The sequence below is a fragment of the Oryza glaberrima genome, chromosome 5 (genome assembly GCF_000147395.1).
Source record: "Oryza glaberrima chromosome 5, OglaRS2, whole genome shotgun sequence".
Lineage (NCBI taxonomy): Eukaryota > Viridiplantae > Streptophyta > Magnoliopsida > Poales > Poaceae > Oryza > Oryza glaberrima.
The window spans coordinates 4,466,045-4,490,044 of NC_068330.1; the positions used below are offsets into that span (position 1 = coordinate 4,466,045).

General features: G+C 43.5%; 3 protein-coding genes across 4 annotated transcripts; 2 read left to right on the top strand and 1 right to left on the bottom strand.

The window, feature by feature from the left end:
• The first annotated feature begins 7,282 nt into the window (after positions 1-7,282).
• Positions 7,283-9,042, top strand: LOC127773040 (auxin-responsive protein IAA16). Of its 2 annotated transcripts, none has more exons than XM_052299049.1 (6): positions 7,283-7,716; positions 7,837-7,900; positions 8,026-8,279; positions 8,376-8,535; positions 8,617-8,680; positions 8,772-9,042. In XM_052299049.1, the coding sequence occupies exons 1-6, from the start codon at positions 7,626-7,628 to the stop codon at positions 8,808-8,810; spliced, it is 672 nt and encodes a 223-aa protein (XP_052155009.1). In that variant the 5' UTR covers positions 7,283-7,625; the 3' UTR covers positions 8,811-9,042. The 2 variants fall into 2 exon arrangements, with proteins under 2 accessions (XP_052155009.1, XP_052155011.1); XM_052299051.1 differs by having other exon boundaries at positions 7,334-7,716; positions 8,023-8,279.
• A 1,553-nt stretch (positions 9,043-10,595) lies between these two features.
• LOC127773789 (proteasome subunit beta type-7-A-like) lies at positions 10,596-13,715 on the top strand. The gene is made up of 9 exons (XM_052299965.1): positions 10,596-10,784; positions 11,221-11,367; positions 11,856-11,997; positions 12,140-12,236; positions 12,326-12,395; positions 12,480-12,584; positions 12,727-12,825; positions 13,258-13,348; positions 13,434-13,715. The coding sequence occupies exons 2-9, from the start codon at positions 11,227-11,229 to the stop codon at positions 13,505-13,507; spliced, it is 819 nt and encodes a 272-aa protein (XP_052155925.1). The 5' UTR covers positions 10,596-10,784; positions 11,221-11,226; the 3' UTR covers positions 13,508-13,715.
• A 429-nt stretch (positions 13,716-14,144) lies between these two features.
• LOC127773788 (hexokinase-7) lies at positions 14,145-18,083 on the bottom strand. Its single transcript, XM_052299964.1, has 9 exons — positions 17,655-18,083; positions 16,298-16,448; positions 15,978-16,157; positions 15,723-15,797; positions 15,475-15,630; positions 15,272-15,370; positions 15,034-15,164; positions 14,733-14,814; positions 14,145-14,635 (listed from the first exon to the last, which is right to left on the bottom strand). The coding sequence occupies exons 1-9, from the start codon at positions 17,840-17,842 to the stop codon at positions 14,306-14,308; spliced, it is 1,392 nt and encodes a 463-aa protein (XP_052155924.1). The 5' UTR covers positions 17,843-18,083; the 3' UTR covers positions 14,145-14,305.
• Between the last annotated feature and the right edge of the window lie 5,917 nt (positions 18,084-24,000).

The following is a 24,000-nucleotide window of genomic DNA, read 5'->3' on the forward strand; positions in this document are numbered from 1 at the left end:
TGTCCTCTATGGTGGGTGTGTCCCCTCTCCTCCTAGGGGGCCTTGTATTTATACCCATAGGTGTCCCCTTGTCCAAGTAGAACTAGGGAAACCAATATGGATACAATCCGAGTAGTCCTTGTCGTTTCCATGTAGAACTCTGGTTATCTTTCCTTATCCGGAACTCCTTCTATATCCGCAGGTTGTTTCTGTATAGGACATGGTATGTGGTGGGTCCTGCCGAGATTTAGTCAACTACTATTAGCTATGTGGTATCCATAACCCTGACACATACTTTTTTTACGTTGGCCCACTTCGTAGACATAGGTAATTTATTTTTGTGACAAGGAAAAACTACTACTCCCTCCATTCCAAAATATTTTTTTTCATCCATCCCAAACTAATACAAAACAAAAATACAACAACATCCATACTTTATCAAATTCCATTATAACTATTCCCCCCTTATCTACTTTCAATATTAAGTAAACTTATTTTAAGAAAAATAAAATGAGTTAAAAATAACATATTACGAAACCGATGGAGTAACAAGTAACCAACAGTCGAACACTTCAATTCTTCCTTTCTTAGGGCATTTACAGTGTGTCACTCTCGTATGAGGAGCCTCAGTGTGCCACGTAGGCTAGAGCTACGAGTCCTAAAGTTGAATTCTTCACACTACAAGTGGCTCTGCGAGTGGCTTTAATTTTGTATTTCAGCCCCTAGTACCTTTTGTTTCAATTCTCATATTTTCTTTAATTTGTGGAGATCCAAAATTTACACTTAACACCCTTAAATCCATTAAAGAATATAAAATCCCCCATTTCCCCTCTTTCCCTTATCCTCACGCCCACTACCTCTCTTCCCCTCAATCCGGCGCCACGAGCGGTGCCTCTCCTCCCCTTCCCTGGCCGACGCCCTCGAGCAGCGCCTCTCCTCCTCTTCCCTGGCCGACGCCTCTCCTCCCCTTCCCCGGCTGGCGCCAGTCCCCACTCCCCACGTCATCGGCGGCGGTGTCCATGGAGTAGCCTCGCGCGGCGGGCGCTGATCAAGCCTAGTGCGGCCGGTGAGCTCCCAGCGGCGCGGATTGAGGTGGGCCTCATCGGCGGGCAAGGACCGAGGCTAGGCGCGACCGGCGAGCAAGCTGAGGCCGACCTCCCCAACGCCTCCACCGGCTTTTCCTTCCCCTCCCCATCGCCGCTGCCTTACCCTCCCCCTCCGGCGACGACCTCGAGGCAGGCATTGGAGCTTCGACGACGACTAGATCGGGGGCGCCAGCGTGCCTCGGCTGTCTTGTCCTCGTTGCGAGCGTCCTCCGCTGGGAGCCTCTAGATCAAGGCGGCGGAGAAGAGGGAGACGGCGACGAGGTTGATGGCGAGCAGCGAGGATGGCGATGAGCCCCACGGTGGCACAGAGCCAAGTGTCGCGACCTTCTTGGCAACGCGGAGAGGAGGATGACGGCAAGCTCCTTGCCACGGGCTACGACGGGCTTCCTCTCCGACCGCTGATGAGCTTCCTTCCCTCCATCTCCCTTCTCCCTCTCTCTCTTTCCAGGCGACGTGGGCAAAGACGACGCGAAGCGAAGCCACGCCCTCCACAACGCGTCGCCTGCCTTCTCTCCCCACACTGCCAACCCTCGAACAAAGAATAGAGTGACCATCTTTGGTCACGCGGTCCTCAATTTTGTGGGCCCACCCACAAACGTGGCATCGAATTGCATATGAACACCGACGTGGATAGCTCAGGCTGAACGACAACGGGATGCACTGTGAACGCCCTTACCTCTGCATGAGGCAGAGAGAGAGGGAGTGGATGTGTGGTCAACAGGAGGTAGAAGTCATGATGCTCTCTTTCTTCCCTTTCAACCTCTGGGAAAGGAGCACTGGCTTCTGCAGCATCTAGTAGGTATAATTACTGTCTTACTGGAAGGCTGCAAAAGAAGAGGTTTTGGACATTTGGGTCCTGGTCAAGTTTAGACTTTGCGAAACCTGACAAAACAAACAGACCTCTTACTCTGTACTGTACTGGAGTACGTATGCCACCGCCCAACTACTGCATCCCTGCGACTGCGAACAGCAGGACGAAGAATGCAATCATTTCTAGCGAGGCAGGCGTCTTTCTGTCCGCTCAGGAGAGAACACGAGGAAAAAACACATGCTCTTCCTCCTCACAGCAGTTTGAATTTCTCCCTGTTTTCTTCTTCATCCAAAGTGTTCTCTGTCTGTGGCCGTATTAGGTCCACAGCCAATTTTTTTAAAATTATATGGACACATACTTAAAGTATTAAACATAGACTAATAACAAAATAAATTACAGATTCCGCTTATAAACTGTGAGACGAATTTATTAAACCTAATTAATCCATCATTAGCAAATATTTACTGTAGCACCATATTGTTTGGAAGTTCACATTGAAGTTTAGAAGTTTGATTGAAATTGGTACGATATGATAGAAAAGTTGTGTGTGTATGAAAGGTTTGATGTGATAGAAAGTTGGAAGTTTGGAAAAAAAACTTTGGAACTAAACATGGCCTAAATCATGACATAATTGGGCTCAAAAGATTCGTCTCGCAATTTACATGCAAACTGTGCAATTGGTTTTTTTCGTCCATATTTAATGCTCTGTGTATGTGTCCAAACATTTAATGTGACGAAATTTTTGGAAGTTTGAAGGGGAACTAAACGCAGCCTGTGGTCATCTATGAAAAAAAATAGATAAGGCTACTCTGAGGATAAAATGATCTGGATTTGGCTGCGGGAGCTATCGGAGACGACGAAGAGAGATGATGCTAGGGTACTTGCTTGACGGGGTTCACAAATTTGTCGAAATGGGTTCGAATCTTGTGAAATTCGACCCTCTCGACATGGGCCAGAATTAGATATGCCTTCAGAATTTCAAACGGTTTCAAAAGGTTCAAATTTGGATTGGGAATTTACTAAAAGGTCACCTTTTTCGCTATCACGGTTGGGGTTAAAAAAAAAGCTAAACAACCAAAGAGTAACGAAGAAAAAATTGGAAAAGAATTAAATATGGGGCCTTACGGTTGAAACCACACTCCTTTTACCACTTCACTGTCAAGTGCATATCGGAAAGTTAAACTACACTGTTATATTGGTTCTAACTAAATCTTCTCAGAAAGATATCACGTGATTATATTTTCTATAAAAAAAAGGAATTATATGTTGCAGTCCATTCATCTCTTTTGTTGCTTATTTGAGTGTTTCACTCTTTTTCATTGGGATGTTGCACATGATGTACAAGACATTTCCTTGGACATAGAAGGGTCGTGATGTTGCAATCAATTTTTTTTTCAATATTGCATCTGATTAAAATAATTTTCACCAAGTGATGGAACATTTTTTTATTGAGCAATGAAATATCTAAAACCTTTTTTGCTCAAACAAATTTACTAAGCGGTAAATATCTGAAAACATTTTTCATATATAAGGTGAAACACCATTTGGGTTTTGACTGGGATCGGACGTTCGATCCTTAGTCGCTCTCTTATTCAGGGCCAAATGTGTGCATACATCTTCGAACAATCCTAGCCCTCAAAAGTGATAGTCGATTGACAATTGAACTACTCCCTCCGTCCCAAAATAAGTGCAGTTGTGGATTTCTATGTCCAAAATAAGTGCAGTTGTGGATTTCTGTGTCCAACGTTTGACCATCCATCTTATTTAAATTTTTTTATATAATTAGTATCTTTGTTGTAATTAGATGATAAAACATGAATAATACTTTATGCGTGACTTATTTTTATTATTTTTTAATAAAATTTTAAATAAAACGGATGGTCAAGCGTTGAACACATAAACTCACAACCGCACTTAAAATGGGACAAATGGAATTTTTTAAGAAAACTTTCAGACATCTTGTTAAATCTGGGTGGGGCGCATTTTCCTTAAATGAATACTTCTATCCATTCTCCAGCAAATGCAGCACCCACCACAGTAGACGTCACTTGGCCTCAAAGTGATGTCCAGTGCAGGCAGCTACTAGCAAGGTTAATTTCAGACAATTCATCACGTTTGATAAACTGTACAAGGTAGTAGTAGTAGTATATATCATCATCATGATCCATGTTATCCATGTCTTGATTCAATGCTTGTTCTTGACAGTCACCAGTCACCACTTACCACTACACACACTAACCGCCCATGAGCAAAGCCTGATGATTCCATAAAAAAGTCAAGAGCAACCAAATAAGCATGCAGCCAAGCCATACATACATCCACTATTGCCCATGCAACTTTTTTGCTAGAGATTTGCATGACATCACAATGCATCTTCCCCATATGGACATCTATTATTATATATTTCCATCTATTACTACTTCCCCCGTTTCAAATATTTATCAATTTGTTTTATTCAAAAATTTAGTATAAATATGTAAAGAGTGTAAAAGTATAAGTTAAGGTTATATTTTATTTGATGATAAAACAAGTCATAATGAAATAAAAAAATATTTATATAAGTTTTTTTAATAAGATGAATAATCAAATATTATGTGAAAAGTCAACGACGCCATATATTTTTAAATGGATGGAGTAATTTAGTTGCATATCTATAGGTATAGCAAGATGCAGGCATGTTTTCCCTGAGGTTGGAGACAGATTAATTAAATAAACTAACAAAGTGACATACATACATGTAAAGTTGTCATGCTAGTGCTGAGCTTATCTTATCCCATCCAAGCTTGCATTTTTATTAATTAGTGTTAAACCCTACTTGCATATATGCGTGCGTGCTTCCCTCTCAAATGTCACTAGATGACTCTCTCTCAACGCAATCCTGGTTCTGGCGACAAGTCCTCGTCACAGCCTTCTCTGCTTAGATATGAAACGAGCTTTTTAACTATATATAGTACACATATATAAATCAACAACTTATCTATAGCAAGTAGGTCGGTCCAAATTTATGGATTTAAGCTCCTCCTCTGCATGCTCTGAAGAATATAATCTCTTTTTTTTTTCCATTTTGCACTAAGAGTATAAACACATTTTTATAAGCTCCTCTTTTTTTTTTGCCAAAGTCATATCTCACAAATGCAGAATCGAGTTTTTTTTTCCTAATGTACTCTAGGATGAATGTGAGTCCTCTATTACTCTTGATCTAACAGAATACTACAAGATTTTCTGGATTAAAATTGAAATTGAAAATGTGTAGCGTTAAGGAAAATTCACATGTTCAATAGATGACAGTGGAAATTACTCTAATTGAAGTCTCAAATAAAGCATTTTTAAATAGCTCTGTAGATGAAAGGTATTTGTTGTTTTAAACGGAACCGTAGGAGAAGAAAATTATATTTCAATTAAGCAAAAATAAAAACCCAAATGGGGTTACATGAAAAAGAAAAGCATCTCCTCAAATAGAAGAGACTCGCAAAACACCTCAAGAGAAAGAATCGTGGCCTTTACAGCATACGGAACAACTAAACAACCCTTAACCCTAGCTAAACTAACAACTAAATAACTACGGAACCCAATGTAAGGATCAACATCAAGCTTGTCATAAACAGTACAACATAACAGCTCCAACTTTGCAAACATGTGTCATTGTTGCTGAGCTTGCCACCTAACGACACAACAGCTCTGACTCTACAGTGATCGTGTCATCGTTGCCAGAGGCATTGTCAAAACGAATAAACACGACCGATTTCCCACCATGGACATAAGCCTAAGCCAACAAGTGCCACTTCCTATACATGGTTAGCACCAGCACCCTTAGAAAGAGAGAATAATATGTTATCATTGCCAAGCTTCATCACACCCCCAACAACAAAGCAACTCCGACTCCACCTAGCAGAAACAAACTAAGAAAGCTGGTTCTACACCATAAACAAGAATGGAACAAAGATGGCAAAGGCTTCACCGAACATCCCAGGCTTGTAGAGCTTTAGAGTCGATGCAGGGGTCCACCAACGACCTTCGTTATAAGGGTAAGCTTCTCCAAAGCAGTGTCCCCACGGAGGATATGATGTGAAACACGACCACCACTCGTCCAGAAGCCGGAGCAAGGTTTTCACCTGAAGATGGTAGGGATGGGGAAATGTTATAACAACGCCTCCAAGAACGGTAATGACGCCTCAGGTGTCACCATCGTCAAGCTGGCCCAATGGCCTGACAAGGCCTTCGCCAACGGTTCCCCATTCAACACCATGAAACCAACCCGTACAACGACGCTTGCTAGAACACTGCACCAATCCCTTCAGCAACCAAGCCCAAGCCATCACCCCATGCTCAGGCGTGCTCACACAAGACTTATATCCCACAGTGGGTTTCCCAACCAAAAAGCCACAAATATTAATTTCCTCTCCTACCCCTGCCGGCAACGCGTCTCTCTGCTCCCTCTCTCTTGTCGCCGCTCTCTCTGCTTTCTCCCTCTCTCTCAGCAAAGCGGACGGCGAGCCACGCGGGTCGCGGTGGCGGACGGCCCCGCCCCACCCCGCCGCCGGCATCGAAGCGGCGGCATCGACGGGGCACGAGGCCAGATCTGGGTGCGCGCCGCCACCCCTCTCCCTTTGCCCATCGCCAACCTCCCCGCCGCCGCCCGTCGCACCGTTGCTGTCGCCGTGGTGTCCAGATCTGGTCGGCCGCGCCGTCGCTGTCGTGGGTGGATCTGGGCGCGGATCCGGGGCTAGATCCGCGCCGCATCGAGACGGACGTGGCGCCGGTGGAGGTCGGGGAGGACGACGACTCTTCCACCTCGCCGGCGTCGGATCCGCTCTTTCCCCCTCTCTTCCCCGTCGCCGCTCGTCGCCGTCCACCTCGCCGGCGCGGCCTCCAGCTCCTCCACCGCCTCCAGCTCTAGCCAAGGGTGTTAAGGGAAATACGGGTGTGGGGAACAGTGTCCACAAGCTACGGCGCGCTCAACGCGGCTCCTCGCTTCGTTTCTCTGTCAAAAGTCATCGAGGGGCACGTCCCCCTGGAGAAAACACGCGCCTCTCCAGGGGCACACGGCACGGACGGGCAAAGTAACGGCGGTAAGCAGGTACACGGGTTGAGGATACTCATTAAGCATGGCTTCAGAAAGACAACGGCTCCCTAGTGCAGTCCTGCTCCCGCCAGTAATGTTGTTGCTCCTCTGTCTCTCCAGAGTCCAGACCCTACTCCTACTTCAAGGACTTGAACTTCCTTTTCACTGTATCGTAGCGCCGTGCCAACAGCTAGCTATACTCGATAGCAAGACAGAAAATTCGTCTGTACACTTGAAAAATTGTTCATGAGAGAGAGAGATGAGAGCTTGCTGTGCAAGAATCTTGAACAAATCGCTGAATTCAGGAGTACTAGGAAATAGTACAGTACTAGAGTGGTAGAGGAGAGAGAGAGAGAGAGAGAGAGAGAGAGAGCTGGGTTGGAGTGGAGACCAGGAAGGGAGGAAGTAGAAAGGTGTCAGTGCTGCTGCTTTGCCTGCAAAATCCCCTTCCTTCCAAAGCTCCCCCCCTGCCCTTTTCGGTCTCTGCCTGCCCTGCTTCTTGTCCACCACCACCACCTGTGTCCTCTTCCTCTCCTCTCCTTGCATTGCAGCCTTCTCCTTGCTTCACTGCCTCCCTCACCTCCTATATATCCTTCCCCCTTGCCTCCTCCACCCACCCACACTTCAGACTCCTTGTTTGATCAATCACAGAGACAGAGAGAGAGAGATGGCTTGGAATGGCAGGTTTGGAGAGGATGGAGAGGAAGAGAGGAGCCTTGAGCTCAGCCTTGCCCTCCCTGGATACTTCTCCAGCTCAGGTCACCACCTCCCTTGCTCTCTTCTTGATTCATCTTGCCCTCAAAGTTTCCTGCTTTGTTTGATCATATCTGTGTGTTTTGTCCTCTGCTTTACATTTCTGGTGGATTTTCATTTCTCAGGTTTGCAGGGGAACACGAGCACTGCTGCTGATGGAGCCAAGGGAAACGATGGGTTCAAGGCAAGGTGATGAAAATTTTCTGGTTTTTTTTTTTAGGAGCAGTCTGTTTGCTCGCAACAACATTTTTCTGACGAATCTGCAGCAAAAAGATGCTAAAATTTGCCCCTAAATTCTCTGCGATTCGCAGCAGGCCGGCGGCTCCGGTGGTCGGGTGGCCGCCGGTGCGGTCGTTCCGGCGGAACCTCGCCTCGTCGTCGTCGTCGTCGAAGCCGCCGCGTGGAGGCCGAGACGCCGCCGCCGCCGCCGCGGGAGGCAAGGTGGCCCGGTTCGTCAAGGTGAACATGGACGGCGTCCCGATCGGCCGGAAGGTCGACCTGGCGGCGCACGGCGGCTACGGCGAGCTCTCCGCCGCCGTCGACCGTCTCTTCCGCGGCCTCCTCGCCGGTAAACCCCACCACCTCGACATTATATATCATCGGAGTTTTCTATCTCGAGCTTTCTCTTGATGGTGTTTGCTCGCTTGCTTGCTCGCGTTGGCAGCTCAAAGGGACCCAACCATGGCCACCGCCGCTGCCGGCGAGAGCTGCACAGGAGAGGAGGAGGCGATCGCCGGGCTCCTCGACGGCGGCAGCGGCGAGTACACGCTCGTCTACGAGGACGACGAGGGCGACCAGATGCTCGTCGGCGACGTGCCATGGAAGTGAGTCCGACACACACACACCATGAATGAATCTCTCGTCTTCTCCAAAGCTAATGGCGACGAATTCTTGATTGATTGCAGCATGTTCATCGCCGCGGCGAGGAGGCTGCGCGTGCTCAGGAGCTCCGACCTGAACGCCTCCACGGTCAGCGAAATTTCTGGTTTTCTGCTCCTTTTTCTTGAGAAATTTGATCGATTCTGACCCGTGATTTTTGTTCTTGATCTTGTTTTTGCAGATACGAGCAGGGAGCAGGAAGAGGGCAGCTGCCGAGTGATCTTGATCTTGTTTTTTTCATCGCCGGGAGCAGAGCAGGAAGCATATCTGCATAGTGATTATGATAGCTCTCTGTTTTGTTTTTAATCCTTTTCTCTTCGCGTTCTTGGAAGATTTTTGTGTACAAAAATGCGCAAGAAGCGTCTTTTTTTGGGGATCATGATGTTGTCGACTACGACTAGGACAAGATGTAATCGAGAATGGAAATTGTTAGTACTATTAATTAGGATCAAGTTCATCTGTTCTTGCAAGCTACTAATCCTGGACATGCTGAGTGATGTGTCTTTGTCAGTGTCGCCGGTTGATGTTTTATCTTGCGATTCTCGTGAAGCATCTGCACATCTTTCGCAATCGTCGATTCAGGTTTCGGAGAGCAAGAAACGCACGTTGATTTTGGGAGTGTTTGTAGTTATTCGTCCGAGCGGTCAGGCCTATATGTGTTCATCTGAGTTTGGCTCGGTTCAGACTTCAGAGTAGATTCAGTATTCAGTTACACTTGGTTTAGAACGGAAATGGTTTCAAATCTTGGTTTTTTCCGCTAAACGGTAATATCTTTTACAAAAATTTTCTATTAAAAAATTGCTTAAAAATCATATTAATCTATTTTTGGTTTTTTTAGCTAATACTTAATTAATCATGTACTAACCTACTATATCGTTTTTCGTTTGTAGGAATTAATTCCCAACACAGCCTAGAATAAAACAGTTTACAAAACAGTTTTTCTTAATGGGCCGAAAATACGTGGGCCAAAATAGGAAACGAAGCGGCCGAAAAAAACTTGGGCTGTCGTACACCAGCAATAGCACGATGTCGAGGCACACGGTGGAGGGACAGCCGCCGATCGATAGGTTATTTAATTTAGAAGAAATGGGTTGTATCCATTGGTTAAAATTCTGCAAAATTTAAAGCTTTAAATCTGTAAGAAAAATAAATAAATAGACAGTCCCTTTAAAGCTTATTACGTACCCATCAAAATGTACGCTACTTGATCGTGTGTAGTGTAGGCGTAGGAAAAAGAAAAAAACCCATCAAAATAAAAAAAAACTCCCTACTATAAGTTACTTTGGCTTCTTTTTAGTCAAATATTTTAATTTTGACTAAGTTTATAGTAAAATATAGTAATATTTTTAACACAAAATAAACATATTATTAAAATATATTTGATGTTAGATTTAATAACACTATTTTGATGTGATGCATGTTGCTAGATTTTTCTATAAATCTGATCAAACTTGAAATGATTTGACTAGAAAAAAAGTCAAAATTACTTAGGGCCAGTTTAGATTCCACCCAAAATTTTTACACCTTGTCACATCGAACATTTAAACACCTGCATTAACTATCAAATATAGGCTAAAAAATAACTAATTGCACATATTGCAACTACTTTGCGAGACGAATCTTTTAAGTCTAATTGTTCCATGATTTGATAATGTGGTGCTACAGCTAAAAAAAAATATGTTAATGACAGATTAATTAGGCTTAATAAATTCGTCTTGCGGTTTACCGACGGATACTGTAATTAGTATTTTTATTAGTGCCCGAACACCCTATGCGACACCCTATATAATACCTGATGTGATACGCCGAAACTTTACGCCCTGAATCTAAACACCTTATGAGATGTGACGGAGAGAGTAATTATAATATAAATAATTAAAAAAATGCCCAGCACGAATATTGCAGCAGCCGTCCCTGTCCTTTTTTCCTTTCTTCTCCCCCAATCCAACTCCTACTTCGTTGCGTTCGTTCTAAACCCGAGCCCGATTTCAGTGTGTTTTGAGACTTGGGCCCTTATACAAAGGCCCGTAGTACACTAGGCCTCCGACTCTCGCCTTCCCCTTCCTTGTTGCCCCCTTACCCAAGTTGATCCGTCGCCGAGTTCGCCTGAGCCCCAATCTCCGATCCCCCACCATCGCCGGCGCCGCCGCCGCTCCACCCTGCCGCTTTTCCTCCCGCCGCCGCATCCTCGCCGGTGAGAGCATCCTCCCGCTCGTTACATCTTCCTCACACCTTTTATTTTTTTTTATTTTTCTCTCTCGACGAATTTGCGAACCTAGACTGGTAGTTCAACCCTAGCTTCTCCTCCCTAGATCTGGAAGCTACTTTTACCTTTGCCCTTTTTTGTTGTTGATCTTGGTAGTAATGGTGGTGACAGGTAGTTTGTCCCCCGGAGAAAATCTCCCCACTGATTCTTCGTTGGGATTTTAGGGTTTTGTGGCGGCGATTTCCTGTGGTTCTCGATTTGTTTCTGCTCGCTGTTTCGCGAGATTAGGGAGATTGGGAGGTATAGTGTGTGTCGTGTGTGTGTGTGGGGAGGGGTTGTGGCGGCGGTGGATTGGTTGCGAGGGGGAAGTGATTCATGTGCGCGAGATGTTGATTTGATTTTTTTTTTGTTTCGTCGGTGACAGCGCGGGATGGCCGGAGCGACGGATCTCCCCCCGAAGGGCGGGTTCAGCTACGACAATTGCGCGAGGAACGCCATGCTTGTGGAGAAGGGCTTGAAGATGCCTGGGTTCCTCAAGACCGGGACTACCATCGTCGGTTTGGTCTTTCAGGTACTCTTTTGTTCTGCTAACTGGTACTCTTAGTTTTTTTTTCTTTTTTCTTTTGCGTGTGCTGGTTAATTTGTGTGCAATCAAGGGAATCATAAAACTTTATGGACATAAGGATAATGGATATAACTGAATTGTGCTGTAACATTAGTTTTCTCAGCTTTTTTTTCCCCTCAACTATAGTTTTTAGTATGTGCGCACCGCACGAATTTATGCTTCTGTTTATGTAAAATTTTTTGAACCTGAAAGAATAATGGATTACCCGAGGAGATTTGTAGTGGCAACATTGGCTATTGCAGTTGCTTTCAGCAGGGAAGTAGATGGTGCTTGTTTTAACCTCCTATTGTATTTTTGCTCCTAGCCTCCTAGTTGTTAATACTTTGATGGATGATTTTGTTTTCCATGCTTCGTTCCATCTAATTGGCATCCTTTTCTGCTCATCATGAATAATTTGCTGAGTTAACTTTGGTGTAACTATGCTTTCTACTTAGGATGGTGTTGTTCTTGGGGCAGACACGAGGGCCACCGAGGGTCCTATAGTTGCTGATAAGAACTGCGAGAAAATTCATTATATGGCGCCAAACATATATTGCTGTGGAGCAGGAACTGCCGCTGACACTGAGGCTGTAACAGGTATTAATTATGGTATCCTGGTAGCATGAAGAGAAAAAAATAGTTGTGGACTGTATACTCCAACCCAGTTGTTTCATTAGTTTGCTTCTCTATGTCTTATAAAAAAAATTGAAAAATACAACTTGTTTTGTTTCAACTCTAGATATGGTCAGTTCCCAGCTTCAACTTCACCGTTATGCAACTGGTCGTGAGTCCAGAGTTGTAACCTCTCTTACATTACTGAAGTCGCACCTTTTTAGGTGATTGCTCTCTGCCTCCCTCTCTCTCAAACATAGCTAGACTATCATACATTGCAAACGTTTTACCTTCTTTCTTCCTTATGTTTTAGCTACCAAGGTCATGTCAGTGCTGCCCTTGTTCTTGGTGGAGTAGATGTTACTGGGCCACACCTGCACACTGTGAGTAACTGAGTATGGTTGTCTGTTAAAAATATCTGTTAAGAGAAATTTTGGGTAGTTTTGTTAATCTTTTGAATTATATAGGTTTATCCACATGGCTCCACGGACACTCTTCCTTTTGCCACAATGGGTTCTGGATCCCTTGCGGCAATGTCAGTGTTTGAATCGAAGTACAAAGAAGGCCTCACAGTAAGTGAACCAGTGTAATTTTGTTCTTTGTTCAGGCTAGCATTTGCTGATTGCTCTATACCTTTTTTTATTTACATATATTGATACTGCATATCTTTTCATTATGTTTTATATCATTCTAATTATTTCTTAAATTCTCTAGAGGGAGGAGGGAATACAACTTGTTGCTGAGGCAATTCGTGGTGGTATCTTCAATGACTTGGGCAGTGGCAGCAATGTGGATGTTTGCGTAATCACCAAGGTACATAAATTATTATTATTATTATTGCATGGCATTAACAGGCAAACTATGGTTGTGGCAATTTATTTGTCCGTGTATGCTATCTTTCTCACACATGGTTGCAGTTCTTGATATAATTTCCTGTGAACTGAAATTCCCATTCAGTTATCTATGTCCATTTCGTTCTATTCAGTTGCTCTAGTCAATAATCTATGACACTCGTTTCCTTTGGTTTGGTTGCTCTATGCAATAATTTACGGAAAGTGCAATAGTCTTAGATAAATAGATACCTGCAGTGCCAAAAATAAATCCAAATATTTCTATGCTATAATCTTCCCGTCAGGGGTAGAATATTTGATTGAACCAACTTTAAAATGCTCTTGTCGCTTGAAAAGTGGACGCGTGTTTCTATCTTCTGTTTTGCTAACAAAGTCCTCCTGTTAACATTACCAGGGGAAGACAGAGTACTTGAGAAACCACCAGTTACCAAATCCAAGGACTTACGTTAGTTCGAAGGGGTACAACTTCACCAAGGGGCAGACTGGTCAGTGTCTTATTAATGTTACATCATATTGATAGAAATGCTTCAGCAATATGAACTCATTCGTGTTTCTTTTCTCGTCTCGCAGTGGTGTTGTCCACAAAGATAACACAACTGAAGCCGAAGGTAGAGGTGACAGAGGGTGATGCAATGGAGGAGTGATTTTGTGTGCTTACATTCAGACAAGCAGTCACGTTGAGAACATATGCTTTCATTTCAGTGGAAATGCTTGAACAAAAAAAGATGACTCTTGTTGTACTTCTTTGGGCTTAATGCACATCTTTAAGTTGATTTTCGACACATTTATGGAGGACCGATCTTATATATTTGCTAAACGGTGGTGCTTCTATTCATGATGTTGCTTCGTGTATTCAAAGGTTCATTTAGCGCGAACTGAATGACTACCAATCTTCCTCGAGTCCGATCGCTGAGATTATATTCCTAGCAGACTTAAGTTTGTAGCTGGAATCTCAGTTGATAAGCCTTTTTTTTTTAAAAAAAAAAACATTATCAGTGCTGACAAATAAATTACAATGTCTTAAAATTAAATCCAAAATTAAGTTTTAAAATTCTAATTTTGACCGTGGCTTATAAGGGCAACGATGGGTGAAAAGAATCATATAATTGATATTTCAAAATTTAAATCCGTTGATACAAACTTTTTTTGTGATATGAAGGAATTATTGATGTAAGTACTGAACCAAAAATAACCGACAACAAAGTTCAGAACTACTTTATCCGGTACAACAAAAGTTCAGAACTATTTTCTCCTATAATAATTCAGAGTAGATACTGCAAATTGCAACACCACCAACACATTTGGCTTCGATTTCATTTCTGAAAATTTTGTTTGTAGAGTCCATCAGGCTCCTTCGAAACATACAGAACTTCACCACATTCTATAAACTATAACAACAGCACTGAGTCACTAATAAAAGTTGGAACTCTGTCTATGGGGAATCAATTCAGGTACTGAGAATGAGCAGCTGCAATCAGGGCAGCTCCAAGGCCAGACCCGTCGTTTGCAAGCTTGACAGCCACCGACTTCGACGCCTCTTCTCCGAGCAACTCCGTCAGCGTGGTCTCCAGGCACTGCCGGAATTCGGTGTAATGTTCATATAGACCGCCGTCGATGGCGATGACCGACTTCCGCTTGTCGCCTGGGACGCCTCTGCCGATCTTCCTCAGGATCCCTACGATCCCAGCAGCAGCCAGCCGGGCTGATCTTCGGGTGACGATGTCGCAGATTTCGACAACCATCTTCCTTGTTTCTAAGGATGTGTCTGTGATCTGTGGTAAAAGTGGACAATGCCGTGTAATGTGTTCATTGTGCATAAAATGGATAGAGGGAATACAGTTCAATGCTGGATTTACTGATGAAGATTACCTTCAGGTTATCTGCAAGTTTTTCAGCCACAATTCTGAGATCAGGTGTTCCATCATGATGCATCGCGGAAATATCAGGAGTCCTGAATATAATGAGAGAGAGGATAAGTCAGCACATCTTTTTTCAAAGTTGCTTATCTCATTTTGGAAAATTGCAAAGCCATATGTTTTGCGCCTAATAATTATTATGGATCAATGGTGAAACTCCAAGTGATCCTATAGATATTCTCAGCAAATCATGCTTTATTTGCCTAGCTTATAGATTAAGATTACCACACAACTGAGTTTAGCGAGAAATATACCTCAGAATAAAGCGGGTTTTGAGCTTGGTCTGATCTAGATTGCCAAAAATTGAAGACTGCAAAGATATTTTAAGAAGCACTCTCCTTACGATTTCACCTAGATACATTCCTGAAATCAATTTCTCGAAGATCTGAAAAAAACAAGTCATAGTTTTTTTAGACAACAGGTAGCAGTTCTATATAATGTGGGTAAAACTTTTGACATGTGAGGAGTATGCAATCTTCTAGAGAAACTTGCCTGCTCTCCAGGGTTTAAGCTCTCTTTATCTAGTGCTTCATCATATTCTGTTATTGGAAGACAGGATGAGGAGAAGTTACCCCATTCTGTATTAATAACCTGAAATTCAGAAAGTACAGTGAGAAAGAAATCCAAATACAGATAGTAGATGATTCTATGCAGTACATGCCAGGTACTTCGGTTGAGAAATATCTAATCCTTACCATGTTTCCTGATTTTGGTAACTCGCCTTCCAACTTAGGGATAGCATTTGCCTTCTCAAGATATGCGGCGTTTGAGCCAGTGCCTAAGATCACACCGACGACAACATCTTCGTCGTAGTAGCTGCCTGCCGCCAATGTCCCAACAGTGTCATTGATCTGAAACAGTCAAAAAATAATGTCAAGCTTATCATAAGAACAAATTTCGCTTTGTTCAAAAATGATATGGAACTGATCATTTCAGAACTAACCAATGCGGAAACGCGCATGTCCAGACCTTGCTTCTCCATGGCCATCTGCAATTCAGCCACCACATCTTCACCTACCTGTCATATTCCAAAGAAGCACTAATTTCAGAAAAAGAAACCAATGACAAAATTCTGACAGCATTTCACATAACAATGTGAAAAACAGATTCGCTGTGACACTGATGTTGTGAATTTGTTTTTTTAGATAACAACTGATGCAGTGATGTGGGAAAACTGACAAATCAAGAGAATTCTTACAGCATCATCAATAGAAAACGCCTTGGTCCACTTGATAAGAGTCCCAGACGCAATCGATGTTTGCCGCACAGGGAAAGAGAAGGTGAACCCCAGTTCCCTTTGCCTGTCGTTGAACACGGCATTATGTCCTTCATCAGCGACGAACTTGGCTAACGCGGAAGCGATGAAGCCAAACAGCTCCTGAGATTGGCATCACAGCAACATTACAAACATGGTCATCCAATGAGACTAAATGTGATGTTTTACTATGATATATACTAGCCAATTCACCCAAAAACTTATGATACTATATGGAAACAAGTGTGGACATGCTCACTCACCGAGGAGTTGCCGGACATGAGATGGGGAGGGATCGAGACCTCCCTCGACTCGCGCTTCACGACCCGTCTCTCCTTTCCAGCAAGCTGCACACGCAGGACTCGGAAGTTTGTTCCCCCAAGATCCAGCGCGTAGAACAAGCCCTCTTCGGTCCTACATTATTTAGCACAACAAAAGGTTGTTAGTCATGCTGATCACGAAAAATACAGTAATACACACATTGCTGTTCTGCGCTTTTGTTGCTTTGGCAGATAGCTTTGCTGAAGCCCTTTTCTGCTATTCACAAAAAAAAAAAAAAAAAAACAGAAAAGGAGAAATGCAGTGATAAACACATTGTTGTTCTGCATTTATGTCATTCTGGCAGCAAACTTGACAAAAAGCCTTTTTCTGCAAACTACAGATTTTTTTTAAAAAAAAATGGAAACTTTTTTTTTTACCTTTTTATGCAGAAATACAGTACCGCACACGTTGCTGTTCCACTATTCTGTTGTTTTAGTAACGAGAATAGCAAAAGATATTTTCCGCTAATCATACAAAAACGAAAAGTCTCAGCTGGTGCATCTACAGAAATGCAGTAACACTACACGCATTGATGCTCTGCAGTTATGCTGTCTTGGCAGCGAGCTTAGCAAGAAAACAATTTCCTGCTAATCGCAACAAATAAAAGAAAACTTTTCTGCTGATCTTAACAAGAAAACTTTTCTGCCTTTTTTTTTTTTGGCATCGGCAAGCTGTAACTAGACACGGTTACACGCTCGCACGCTGACACGCAATGTTGCACGGGGTCACACACGTGCTGCCGCAGCAGGTGACACGAGTGCGAGCAATTTGACACGCGCATGGACACGCAAGAGCGCGGTAACTTTTTCTTTTTTTTAAAAAAAAAGAGTAGGTAAATTATGTTCTAGCCTTCTAGGGATTAATTTAATTTAATTTAATCTAATCCCAATTTGCTTGGCCCCGACACACGACGCTGTGTCACTGGCAGCTCACTGCAGGTGGCAACAAGCCAACGATAGCTCATGTTACCAACCGACATGAAACCAAATTGGGAGAAAAAACACCTACTAAAAATGTGATTATCATGCAATTAACCACCACCTACTTAACCAAAGGAGATTAAACCAGCTTGCAAATTAATCCTGACAAACCAATTTTTATTTTCAATCAGAGTATCCGAATCATCTGTAGCTGCTGATGTTAAAGTGTTCATGGCATCCAAGAACCACACAATTACTAAGAAATTTCCAAGTAGGAGAGAGCTAAAAGAAGAAGTGGATGATGAAACAGTAATTAAAAGGAAACAAGACCTGTGATTATTAGTGATTATAAATATAATTACTAGTAGTAATTAGTTACCCATTGGGGAGGTTGTCGACGTAGGAAACGATCATCTTGATCTTGCTGCCGCCCTCCTCCGCCAACCCCGCCGCCATCTCGCCGGCCATCGCCGCCGCCACCCCATCCAGCCGCGCCGCCGGCGTCGCGCACTCCTCCCGCAGCGCCGCCACCACCTGCTCCGCCGCCGCCACCGCCGCCGCCACCATGGTCTCCGACCAGCAACCAATCGATGGATCGATCGAGGAGTGAGGAAGACGAGAAGATCCAAGAAATGCGAGATTGGTGGTCAAGATCAAAGGCCGGAGCTAACCAAGATCGCGTACACAGGTCTCTGGGATTAGGAGGAGGAGGAGATGAGGAATTTATAGCGGTGGCGGGATTGAAAGGGATTTCGTGGGAGGAAGAGGAGTTCGAGGCGGAAGAGGAAGAAGGCGGGGTTGGGTTGGGTGGGTGACGCGGCGTCGCGTCAGCTTAAATTCGAAGGGTTTTTTTAAAAGAAAATAATAATAAATGAATGAAATTGGGTTGAAAAATAAGGGGGGCGTTGCAAAGAGTGTTGCTTTGAATTCTCCTCTGCCCACGGGAAACGTATGCTTCGGTTGACCCCCTGGGTTTGACTGCAATTTTGCGTTTGCGTTTTTTTTTTTTTGGGTGAAACTTTTCGGTTCACGGAAACACAATTTGGCTTGATTTATTTATAAATTTTGATCAATGGTTTAGTTAACTTAAAAGTTATGAAAAACTATATTGAAAAGCACTTTTCTGTTATATAGTTATATTGATTTTATAGCTATTAACCAGTAAAAAAAGATTTTATAGCTATTAATATTATAATTTGGAAGAAAACAGGCAACTTAACTTGTTAGATTTTTTATGAATTAGACTTGACATGAGTGTTCATATTTACGATTTGTTATTATTCTTTCAATGACCCCTGTGCTCGTATTTACGTCTCAGTGTCATGCAATGAGATGTATATGGTGAGTTAACAATGTGTGTGCGCGTGTTCATACGAATATTGTACTCGCATGTATGTGAATACTTAAAAAAAATTAAATCCTAGCTGTGAAACCTGGACATATACATATCTAGATTCGTAGCTAGGATTTTCTTTTTTTTTTGACAGAGTAGTATATATGTATCTAAGAAAATATTTTATGATAGATTAATGATGAAAGTTTAATCATTAATAGTTTTTAGACTAAACTATGAGTACGTGTTATAAAAAATCACATGGCAGGAGCAGTAAACTAGTGATACAAGGCCTATCTGAAGGTGATATCTCATCCTATGTCGTGATCCCTCTACATCTCTTTCACTATCTACTTTTGATGTAAGCTGCAACCTTTGACTTATGAACCACTTCAGTATACGGCAGAAATTTAGGCCTCTTATGATACGTATGGATTTTTCATTTCTTATTAGTGATTTTTTTATCTTTTTCCTTACAAAATTTTATATGATCTTTATATGAAACAACAACAATTGTTGTCGTAAACAAATGCGCACGCAGCCTGTATTATTAGTCACGCATGTGCTACATCCTTTGTCTCAAAATAAGTTTGCATTTATATATGGATTTAAAGATGGAGGGCGCAAGTGATATGGCTAATATTATACGGTTAGAATACATTTTTTTTTGTTAAAAACAATTGGAATACACAGACTACACAATATAAGTTCATAGGTTTTTCCTCCTTTTTTTGAAAAGCAATACTTGTGCGGTTGGCAGTTGAACACACAGTTTATAGTAGTAGTTGCTTGGAATTTATTGTCTTGATACTCCTATTTGAGAAGTGTGTCTTCAGGTTCAGAACAAAAGCTTATAGTCAAAAGATACGAGTAGTATTCCCTACACAAATTTTGGGAGCTACTCCATCCGTCCTAAAATGTACTTCCTCCGTTTTATAATGTAAGACTTTCTATCATTGTCTATATTTATTTAGGTGTTAATAAATCTAGACATATATATGCGTTTAGATTCATTAACATCTATATGAATGTGGGCAATGCTAAAAAGTCTTACATTGTGAAACGGAGGGAATAAGTATTTTTAGTTATGAATCTAGATAATTGTGTGTCTATCTTAGCTAAAAATTGCTATATTTTAGGACAGAGGTAGGTGGACAAAAGCAAAGACTTAAATTTGATGGCAGCAGCAGCCAGGTTAGTTGAGTCAAACCAACAAACTAATCAGCCACTGATCTAAAAGACTAGAAGAACAAAAGAGAATTATCTCAACATACTCCCAAACCAAAATCGTTGGACAATCCTAGTGTACGGCTCTGCAAAAAAAAAAATACAAAGCAGGTGGCTGCGAGAGAAGAGGCCGGTTTCAAGGAATTTGACCTGGACTCCCCTCGTTCTGGACTCGGAATAGCCATTAGCCAATAGCAGCCGGGTTTGGATTAGATATTTTAGGTGGATAAGGGTTTCATGGCACCTCACTCTGACGTGAGAAAACACTGCCTTTTGCATTGTCATGCTATCAACATCCTACTAACAAATAGTAAGAGAATAAAAATTTAAGATAGGAGAGCGTGCATGGCATTGTTATTAGTATTATTTAAAGTAGATACAGTGTTTGAGCTCTCGATTTTCAGTTTTAGATTTCTGTTGTCTTTTGTAACTTATGTCCCTTTTGGTCTTTTGGGTCTTATGCAGTAACGGAGGCAAGATTTTCGTGAAGCCGGGGTAATTCTAATTAAAACTGTTACCCACATATTACGGTTAAAAAAGTAAAACTATTTTATTGAAAACAATGGACTATTAGTAGGCGTGATCTCCTGCATGCATTGATGCTTAGGTGTTTTAATTCACATAACTAATTATTGTGGCCTCAAGTGCATGCACAAACAGACTCAACCAAACGGGCATGCATGGAACAGGAAAAATCAGGCACCATCTTGTTATTTGCGTTCTAAAGTATGAAATCCATATACTCTATGAAGTGTCTATATTACACTTTGTCAGGGTTACGGATAAGACATACCCTCTATACTACGACTTATGAAATATACCGATAAGGTATACCTTCACGTATACGGCTTATTTCCGTATACGCTGTTGGAAATTTATCTCAAGTTATGAAAAATATCTCTATGAGTTAGTGAATAGCCGGAATCCTACTCGGAGGGGATAAAATCCTTGGTTATACTATGCCAGTTTACATATCTCTAAGTCTTTCTTGGGGTCAAGGTATTCCACGGTATAAAAAGGACCCCTAGGGAGAGGCAAAGCGCATCGCATCTCATCGCCAACACATCCACCAAAGTTTACGAAGCCAGAGTCCACGGAGCCAACTCGCCGGGAAATCTCGTCGAGACCTTTGACTACGATCTCGTCGGTATCAAGTGTTTCGGTTACTCTCTTTGTAATCTGTTCTCATCATCATCAATCCCATATAAACTGGACTAGGGCTATTACCTGATAAGAGGCCTGAACCAGTATAATCCTTGTCCTTTGTCTGTTTTGATGTCGTACTACGTAGGCCCCTGTTCCAATGTACCACAATACTCTATTCATCCGGTCCGCGAGTATCACTCGTCGACACACTTTGACCGGGAAGATAGCAAATTGTTGCACAAAAGTCACTCTATCTCAATGGGTCGTGGATGGGGAGCTTGGGCAACTGCCCGCCCTAGTCGGGCGGTAAATCCGCCGCTGGTCTTATGCCTTGAACCACTAAGAGCTTAAGGATAAAGGTTGTGTACTTTAAATTTTCATTTTTATTACCAATCACAAGAATTGTGAATATAGGTTACGGTAGGTTATTGCCATGTTCGGCAATGCTGGGTTATTCGTCCGCCACGTGTATGCCACATAGGATAATACCGCTTTAGATTAGGTCAGGGGGGCTATTTGTCCGGTATAGACAGTTCAGGGTATAAAATATCTGGTTTTGTGGTTAGGGGGTAATTTATACTATCGTCATAGTTCGAGAGGTAATTCGTACTTTTTTTCCTTCACAATATAAGCGCGTAAAACACTACTACAGGATAGATTTTCCTGGACGCCCCTCTTTTTTTTCCATGCGGTTTGTAAGTGGAACCACATGGAAATATAGAGGACAGGCTCCAGGATGTCGCCCGCACGGGATAACACATTATCCCGTGCGGGCGGGTTAAGCCAACCGCACACCCGCGTGGTCCACTGCATTTAACCTGGCTGCCCACCTCCCTCCGCCTGCTCTCCCTCGATCTCTCCCACTCCACTCCTCCCTCCCACTCTCCTCTCCTCTCCTCTCTCTCTCCCTCAGTGCACAGCGCGCCCCTCCTTCTCTCCCTCAGTGCACGGCGGCAGGCGAAGAGGGCGGCGGATCCGGCGGCACCCGCCCCATCCCCTCCTTTCCCTTGCAGATCCGGGGGAGGGGGCGGCGGATCCGGCTGCGCGCGGAGGCGAGCGAAGGGGACGGCGGCGGACCCGGCGGCGGCGGTGCACAGCGGCAGCAGCGGCGCGCCCCCACCTCCCCTCCCTCCCCGTGCAGATACGGTGGAGGGGAGGCTTGGGGGCAGCAGATACGGCGGTGCCCGCCCCCTCCCCTCCTTCCCCTTGCTGATCCGGGGGAGGGGGCGGCGGATTTGGCCGCGCGCGGCGGCGGGCGAAAGGGGTGGCAGCGGGCGAGAGGCGCGGCGGCAGGCGAAGGGGACGGCGACGGATCCGGTGGCGCCCGCCCCCTCTCCTTCTTCCCCTTGCAGATCCGGGGCAGGGGGCGGCAGATCCGGCCGGCGAAGCGCGACTCTCCTCCTCTCCCTTGCAGATCCGGCGGAGGGGAGGGGGAGGACCGGTGGAGTGGCGGCATACGTCGGCGACCGGCGACCGGATCTATCTCTCCCTCCTCTCTTTGTTATTTGTGATTGTTTGTGTGATTTGTTCATGTGAGATGTGTTCTTGTTGATATGAGATGTGTTAATGTGTGTTCTTGTGATGTGTTCTTGTGAGATGTGAGATGTGTTCTCGTGAGATGGTTCATTTGCGCCGGCGACGGGAGCGAGCGGCGGATCCGTAGTCGGCGACCACGAGGGCGACGGCGGCGGGCCTCGGCTAGGCGGCGGCGGACTAGGGTTAGGGTTAGGGTTTCTTTTTTCTCTTTTTTTTGTTTCTTTTTTTTTCTCCGTGTGGGCGCCCGCACGCAAAGATCGGTTTTCGCGTGTGGGTGCGCCACCCGCACGCGAAAATCGCGATTTTTCCAGACGACTGGGTGCGTGCGGGCCACCCACCCGCACGCGAAAATTGGATAGCCCGCCCGGAAAATTCGGTGTCGTAGTAGTGAAAGAAGCACAGAGGTCAGCAACGAAAGAAATTAACGATGAAGAGATAATAAGAAAGCCAAGTACACCATTTGCTTTGATCGAATTCGGCTCCAACTTTTCTTCGCGTTTTTGCTCTCTATTATACGTAGGACTAGCAGTAATCAAATTGCAATTGAGATGATCCATAATTAATCAGTTGTTTACTCTTCGCCGACTTGTGTACATCGGAATCAGGTCTGTGGGCCGGCCACCTGCATCTCCGTGTCGGCCCAGTCCAACAAAACTGATCATGATCAATTGTGCAGCCATGATTCGGTCCAATCTTATTTCAGAGGCCGAGATTGTTAGCCCGTTCACAAAAATTAGGTACCAAAAATGTAATAATTGTAAAATATAGGTAAAAATATATGAATGCACTGTTTGGATAAACAGCAGGAATTAGAGAAGAGATTCAAAGTGAATTTTTCATGGGAGTCGGATCTCATGCTAACTTTTCTACAAAACCTCCTTGTCTTGACCATAGGAATTTCATAGGATTGTTCAGTCTCAATCTTTTGTTTCAATAAATCGAATAGGAAATTTATGATTCAAATCGTACAAATTTCATATGTTTTCCCTACAAATCGGTGCCCTAGGTTTTGTTTTTTCACACGGAGAGAAGTATAATTCTTATAGTTTTCTCGTTGAGATCAGACTAAACTCCGAAAATCCTATTGGCACATAATCCCTCCATCCAAAAACAGCCAAATAGTAGCTATGTATGTGTGGACATCGGATGTCCTGATACATAGCGAAGATTTAATTTAATTTATTCTTTTTTAACGAAGGGAATAAGTGCTGGCAGCCAGCGCACGCGCATGTGCATGTTGGGCCTGGTGGGCCACCTTTGGAAACGACAAGAATCAAAATCACGATTAGCGCTAATTACTGATTCCGCATTATCTGTTTTCCTATAAGTACGGACAATCCATGTGCTTAATTTGACGAGCCTCCTGCGGTTTTTTTTTTCCTCAAACTGTTGTTGCAGTTTTTTACCAAAAAAAAAAAAGAAATCTATACTTAGAATTTGAAACTTTTAACCAGAAATTGTAAAACTCTACTTAAATTCTGAA